This window comes from Xylocopa sonorina, chromosome 4 (genome assembly GCF_050948175.1).
Source record: "Xylocopa sonorina isolate GNS202 chromosome 4, iyXylSono1_principal, whole genome shotgun sequence".
Classification (NCBI taxonomy): Eukaryota; Metazoa; Arthropoda; class Insecta; order Hymenoptera; family Apidae; genus Xylocopa; species Xylocopa sonorina.
In genome coordinates, this window is record NC_135196.1 from 6,593,720 (window position 1) to 6,601,533 (window position 7,814).

Below are 7,814 nucleotides of genomic sequence, written 5' to 3' on the forward strand. Positions count from 1 at the left end.
ATTCGATATTTTTTCTGCAGTCCAGTTTACCTTGTTAATTTAATTTTCAATGTCTTTTGAAACAGTGTTCTATAGGTAAAATAAAATCAAAGTGGTTTACGTACATTGGACCTGAATTCGTGCAACTTTCGTTACATATATTTCGTGTGCAACGAGTGGATTCGGTATGGTCGAGTTATGTGAACCATCCTGTACGCGTAATGCATCTAATCGAGCTGTTAAATCGATCAATTAAACGCGTAGAGTACCTTATGGTGCGACGGACCATTTAAACACGTTATATACTCGTTTCGCTTGTTATCTCTTTCTCTCTTTCTCTCACATAGCCACTCTATCTTTCTCTTTCTTTCTCCCTCTCTCTCTCTCTTTCTCTCTCTTTGTGTGCTTTTATTTCTCTGCCAGTTAATCGATCACACGATTGTCGCGTATCCTATCGATCGTAAGACCGAGACCATAATCGACGAATTGAGAGCAAATTAATTTGTTCCCATTTAGCAATTTGTGACCAGGAAGACTGATCAAAGATCATCTTATTTTAGCACAGATGAAAAAATATCGAATTGGTATAAACTGCATTTCACGTAGCTCGTTATTATTGTATTTGCTTGACGCGATATCATTTTTATCCTGACGCGAAGATACACGCATCGTAAAACGATCTATGGCAGAGCGTAGCCGCGTGCAAATTTAATCTCCTTTTTCACAGTCATTGAATATTTCGATGGCGAGGAACTGAGGGCCATCAGGGTAATTGCATTTTCCAATTTCCTTTAGTAACGCCGCCCTCGTTCTTACAAGTCTATTAGAGTGCCACGAATATCTCGTTTATTACCGGATCTGCTTGATCCCCATTCGAAACCGAGTCGAACTTCGTTTCAGTTCTTTAAACGCCTGCAGAGAAGTCGCCAGTGGTGACCAAAAATCTAATTTCCATTCGTTTAACCAAAAGTGCGAGATCTGTCCACGTGTCGAATCGATTACTTTTTTAAACACTATCTTACATAAAAAAATTAATTACAAAAGAACATCGACTTTTTCTTTCTCTTCTAATTATACACGTACAATTTATTCACAATTCCACCAATAAAATAAAATAAAAATCATACGCATTGCCAACTGATAATAATTACTAAAATTTATTTTCCTTTTTAAATAAAATAATTTCCACGAATTCTGTGCTCGAAACGATTCGAAATCCCACCTTAATCGAGGAACAGAAAAGAAGGGGAGGGTAGTCTCGACCTTACACGCATTGTCAACTGATAATAATTGAAACTATTAACATTCTTTTCTCTTGTTAAATAATAAACTTTCCACGAACTCTATGCTCGAAACGATTCGAAATCCCTTAATCGAGGAACTGAAAAGAGGGTGGTCTCGACCTTACGCGCATTGTCAACTGATAATAATTGAAACTATTAACATTCTTTTCTCTTTTTAAATAATAAACTTTCCACGAACTCTATGCTCGAAACGATTCGAAATCCCTTAATCGAGGAACCGAAAAGAGGGTGGTCTCGACCTTACGCTCGGTAACGCGCGCGGTACTCGGTTTAAATGGCGTGTACCGCGACGAGGGGTAAATGAAATTTCGTTGCAGAGCGTGGTGTGGATAGACAAAGCGACGACAGCTCCCGGAGGGCGGACAGCGATTCGCACCCGGAGAATTGGACCGATCACGAGGCGAACGATCCGCCGAATTACGTGCCCGGATCGCCGCCGAAGTCGGAGCACCACAAAACCGAGAGCACCGACAGACGGAGCAGGCTTTTTACCAGGGACAGGGGCGTGCCGGGCACCAACAAGTCTAAAAAGCACAGCCTCAGCGTGGACTTGAAGCCTCCCACCGATCTGAATAGCTCCGAGGTACGTACGCGTATATTTGCGTACAGTGTTGGTCAAAAGTGTACGATCGTTCGCGTCTCTTTTCGAATTTCTTGCTTTGTCGCACAACAGTTCGTTGAACAGCAAAGAAATGAATATATCTCGTTTTGTAGAGTACACTCAGATTTTTTATTTAAATAGGGAACCAGCAAATCATACTTGGATGATTAGAAGTATGTTTTTATTAAAAATAATAGAATGCTTGTGTTTTATGATATGATATTTATTTATTATCATAGTAATTATTGATCGTAGTAATTGTTGTTCTTGAGTTTCTTTTTCTAATTTCTATAGGGTTGTTCTTGTTAGGATGTCTTCTTGACGATTAGAAAAATGTTTCTATTAAAAATAATAGAATGTTTGTGTTTTATGGCACGATTTTTATTTGTTATCATAGTAATTATTGATCGTAGTAATTGTTGTTCTCGAGTTTTGTCTTCTTCTAATTTTTATAGGGTCGCTCTTGTTAGGGTATCTTTTTAGGGGTGCAAGAGTAACGATTGAAATTTTCACTTGGTTTAATGCATAAAACGGTTATTATTTTGTTATTATTTTATTTACACTAGTTTACAGTAGCGTTCGTGTACTGTTATTATACATGAACCAAAGTGACCAAAGATATTTATGAGCGATAGTGTACACATCTACCTGCGTTTTTATTCGCGGCGCCGTTGCTTGTTTGCCCATTAAAAGCTTCCTTCTGAAGTGTCTCCGACTTGTTTCCTCCGTCCTCTTCTACCACTATTTACCTTTTGTTATTTCCTTTTCACTTTCGGTTTGGTCCGTGTTGTAAGGATTTCAAAACGACCGTACGTCGCCACTAATAGCTTTGGTTTCGATTATGACTCATAATACCAATTAAGAATGTTTCTTTCTTCTTAAAATAGTATGTTGGCTGCGAATGACAATTCCTTGCATTTTTATTATCGACGAGAAAAAAGTGAATAGCAACGATAGTATGTTCGCTGCAAATGGCTATTCCTTGCATTTTTATTATTGACGAGAAATAAATGAATAGCAATGATAGTATGTTCGCTGCAAATGCCAATTCCTAGCATTTTTATTATCAACGAGAAAAAAATGAATAGCAATGATAATGTGGGACAACGGGTTGAACGAAGACGATTAATCTCCGTGGTCTTTAATTTATTGCTCGGGACAGAATTTAATACCCGTCAAAAGTGAAAACAGTCGTGATCCTGGTCTTGAAACATTTCGCTCGTATATCAAAGCAGAACACGTATTAACCACGGTACGTATATATTGTTTCAGCCGAGGAAAGCGCTGGTCGAGCAATTAAGCCGGGTTCTGCCAGATGACAGTTTGCCAGAAGCCGTGTCGTTGGTGTCGCTCGCCGATCCAGGTGCGGCGGTGTTGGCCACGAGGCTTCAGGAAAGAAACCACAGAGTCCTCACGACCGCCTCCCCGGCGGACATTCGTGCCACGTTCACGTGTTTGGTCACGCGAATACAAAAATTGTAATTATCACCTTCCCACGTTATGTATGAACTGCTTCCTTGCGCAGAGTTTCAAAAGAGATCACATCTACAAGAAGAAATACTATTATTATCACAGTCATCTCATCACTTATTATCAAACCTTAATTACTAAATTTATTACTACACAAATTTCATAAGTAACTTCTCTACAAATTTATCACACTCTCGTTACATTCAACTGTATTAACACCCATTTGATTCCATTTTGTTACACTATTTAATCCTTCACTTTTAGAATTTTTGAGAGAAAAGACGAGCAACAGTGAATAACGCAAGTGTTCCTCAATTTCCAGTTGTAACAGCTCCGCAAAGCCGCCAGCGCCCATAAAAGTGGTGATCGCCGGTGGAGACAGTTTCGTGAACGCTGTGTTACGCCACTACGTGGACCAGCTGAGTTTCCGACCGCAGAATTATCTGAAGTTCTTCGTGGTGCCCCTGGGTTCCAACACGCTGTCGAGGTATCTCTGCTCGATAGACGCGAGGTACACGATGCTGTTTGGCGACGAGTGGAAGGAGCTGTTGGAAAGGGAGGGTGGCGGCGCGAGCGAGTGCGCCGCCAGGGTGACGGAGTACCTGGCGTCGGCTGGTTCAACCCTGTTGCTGCCCATCGCGGAAGCCATGGTCACGTACAGGTAAGATAGGTTGCATGCTCGTGTCTCATTTTTACGCTTCTCGTTCCACGACTTTCATTAGATCTTCCCGACGTTTACGTAATTTTATGTAACTTGCACGTAATTTGATGTTACGATATTACGTAAGGTGTCTCGCTCCAAACTGGGTCACCTAGATATTTCCTTCATTTATTTTTATCGTTATTTATGCCGTAATTTACGTAATTTGTACCGTTATATTATCGTCAACGATGCCTCGCCTAAGCTCAGCGAGACGGGTGTCCCATGAGGTATTTTTATTTTAATTAAAATCATTTCACGAGCATTTTCCGTATTTCGTACGTTGTGTTTGATATAAACGCAGCTGAAACGGGATTAAATCGTGTAATAATTACGAGACCCGGAATTAACATCCGGTTATTACGATTAATGTCGAGCGTCAAATTTATTTCCATCGAGATCACAGATTTTAGCGATGACAGAAGGCAACCTGTATGTGCGGATAAACATGTTTACTATCATGGATACATACAATATCTGGCTGCCAACAAATTTCTAAAATAATCTATTACTCTACCAGCTTGTTTATTATGTTGATAAATTGTAATACTCGCTATGACGAGAGAGATTCACAAACCAACACCGTCGCAACATGCTTTAATCATTCATTCCTCCAAAAGAAATATAAACTTCACTCAGACCTCCTTAAAAAAAAAAGATAAAAATCCAAAGTTCTAATGCCAAAACCCAAAAGAACCTTGCTTTCCACAACTATTAACGTACCAAAACCGACAAGCACGATTCAAGTCGTAAAACCTAACACAAACCAAGAGACAAATGTAGCTTAACGCGGGGACAGGAGAATCTAATTTCCACCATGGCGGTCGCCATTAACGAACCGCACGGTAACGAACGCAATTTCGTTTGGAATTCGCAGAGAAACGGACGACAGCAGCCAAATCTTCATCCCATTCATAAACGACGTCCGCGTGGGATGTCCGGACAGCAGTTCCTCCGCATCAGTCGACCTGGAGGAGAGCAACGTGACCATGTCCGGTTCACCGCCGTCCCTGCCGCCACCAGGCGTGCCCACTCCGCTTCCTGGTAGATTAACGCCACCCAGCAGCCCCAACGTTGGACAACCGACGAGGGAAGGCTGGGAACCGGTCGAGTTGCAGCTCGACTATTGGAGCAAACAGACGCAGAGCGAGAAGGGCAAGAACACGCTGAGGCAGGCGTTCAGAGCGTTGCACGTCCAGAGACTTCCGCCGCCGGGGGAGACCCCTGGTCATTACTTGTCGATGAACTACACCACCAAGGAGAAGAAACAGAAAAGTATGCGCAACGTGTTGCGATTGAAATTGCTTTCAATCGTTCGCTTGGTTAGACTCGCGATACTCCGCTTTGGGTTTCCATTGGTTTGAATTTTTCACGGAATAATGGAAGTAGCTTATCGAGCGTTAACCAGTTGGATTGTAACGTCGAAAGTAGCTGGGGTCGTAAAGGGTTAATCTTTAATTGGATGAAGCCTGCAAACGCTACTGCTACTTGTTGTTCCGTTCGATTTCTAAGCAGACGCGTTATTATCGCGTGAAATTGTCAAGGCACTTGTTCGATTCGAGTACTAGAGGATATTATAAATTTTGCTTAATTTCTGCAATTAATTTCTGCTATGAATTTTCTCTTTAGAATTACATAGAAACTAGTTTGGATTAGCAGCCTTTGCAGGGCAGATATTTGTAAGATCGTTGTTCGGTGTTTTACAGTAATGAGACTGGGTAAGAAGAAAGAGAAGGAGAAGGAGAACGAGCCAAAGAGTCAGACGGTCGAAGGTGTGACGCGACTTATATGCTCTGCGAAGACTCACAACATTCCATTAAGAGGTAACTAGAAGATAGTCTAATCTCCCAGCGACGTTAATTAACTTTTGTTCCTTTCATTTATATACCGTTCGCAAGAAAATCTTTAACATCGTTCGTCGTAAAATGTCTCGAATCCGTTCGACGTAGCGAAAGCGTCTGCTAATCAAGAAACGTGTCGTTTCTACCCTCGACTTTGTCCTGTTCGTTTGTCCTCAGTGAGCATCGACGGTACCGAGTGGTACGGCGTGAAATTCTTCCAACTGTCGGCGCAGTGGCAGACGCACATCAAGACGTTCCCCATCGCCATGTTCGAGTACAGTTCCCAGCAACAGACGCCCAATCCAACGTAAAAGATACTTCCTTCGTTTCCGTCGTGGATCAGACGTTTTGCCAGAATTTCGTTTGTGTTCAAGGATATTGCCAATTAGGATCGTCAGCTTAGCTTATCGCGCAAAAACCCGCAACCACCGAACCCTCCGTCGACACCGTGAAAGGAAACGGGGGCCTCCGACGAGAGAAACGAGAGAGTCGCGGCTTCGCGCTCGAGCAAAGCGGAACTTTCGTGTAATATCGGACAGAGCCGTTGGAGCTGAACCAGGCAAGTATCCGAGAGCTGACTCTTTTCATTCTCTTCCTTCGTCTCCCGTCAGCAGCCTCCGCGTCTCAATCTGTCCCGTCCCGTTTCCCTGAAACGAGGGTGGGTCCGTTCCTCTCGCGAATGGCGCGCGCCTCAGCGACGATCTCGTCGCTCGAGATCGATCCGTCGCGAGCGACGGTGGACGCGGTTGACACATATCGTATCGCAAGTAAATCGTAGTCAATGATAGCGGCGGATCTCGTTGGTCATGGGTTGCAAATGCCATAGACAGTGCGAGAGTGTGGTGAATTCGAGCAAGAACGTATTGATCAATCTTCAGTTCGAATGGTAAACGAAGAAACAAAGTGAAACCTAATATGTGAGAACTGTTCGAATCGAATGCACTCCTACTCCCCCAACTCCCTACCCCCTAGTCCCTGTCGATGCATGTACATATAGGATAACAAAGTGAAACCGGGCATAGGAGAAGAAAAAGGATCGACACCGATTTCGCTGAGGATCGTACTGATTATACGTATTTGCTAAGAATAGATCTTCGTCTAAATCGTCAAGTAGCGAGCAGAGGTTTAGCGTTAAATTATGTATTTATTTAATTAACGTGTATTCTATATACATATATATATACGATCGCATATAGTAATGGAGCATAGAGCGACGTTATCGAATGAAGTCTGTGATACAGGCAAACATTTCTCTTAGCGCACAAGAAATTTTCACGGAACGGAAGGATATACAGGAGAAGATGAAACAGGTAAACCAGGAACGAGAGCCGCGATTATGAGAATGAGCTGATTAGTTTGTTATACGCCTTTTCTCGTTTAAGGTTTCGACGTATTTTTTGTATTCCATTTTATAGACTTTTAGCCCTAGGCTGCTCTGTAGGTTTTTAAATACTCTATTTTCGGATTTTATTATTTAATACTTTATTCCCGTTAGGCGACACGAACTCCGTACTCCCGATTTCGATAAAACGACGTGTAGTAGCATACTCAGCCGCGTGTAACCGTTCAATCGTCGGACAGACGAGAAGTAGAAATCGAGCGATCGAATGGAGACACGATCCAACAGAAATCGTCGCGAGACGAAAACGAAATCGGATCCCTGTCCTGTCCACTTTCGTCGATCGTTTAATTCCCGTTTTCTCGTAGCTGGAAACGGACGACCTACCGCGTATTACAGATCGATCGTCATAGTTCGTAATTCCTCTTTTTCCGTGGGGAAAGAGAGCCATATCACGAGTGGAGACGATAGAAACTATCGTCGTTGGAAGAAGAGAAGAGGAGCGAGTGTAATTTTCACGAGGAAACGAGTACTGCTTAAATAATAGCCGCGTGAATCATTAATTTACGTACTTTTTGAC

At 42.5% G+C, this 7,814-nt stretch overlaps 1 protein-coding gene across 2 annotated transcripts in view; it reads left to right on the forward strand.

Moving 5' to 3' along the window:
- The window catches only part of Krt95d (phosphofurin acidic cluster sorting protein KrT95D), a 63,983-nt gene extending 57,670 nt beyond the window's left edge, over window positions 1–6,313 (forward strand). For both annotated transcript variants that reach the window (XM_076893346.1, XM_076893345.1), the window contains 6 exons: window positions 1,601–1,866; window positions 3,157–3,362; window positions 3,677–4,015; window positions 4,932–5,329; window positions 5,761–5,877; window positions 6,073–6,313. In XM_076893346.1, coding sequence (XP_076749461.1) covers window positions 1,601–1,866; window positions 3,157–3,362; window positions 3,677–4,015; window positions 4,932–5,329; window positions 5,761–5,877; window positions 6,073–6,206 — 1,460 coding nt within the window. In that variant the 3' untranslated portion in view covers window positions 6,207–6,313. The remainder of the gene's footprint in view (window positions 1–1,600; window positions 1,867–3,156; window positions 3,363–3,676; window positions 4,016–4,931; window positions 5,330–5,760; window positions 5,878–6,072) is intronic.
- Window positions 6,314–7,814: the final 1,501 nt, after the last annotated feature.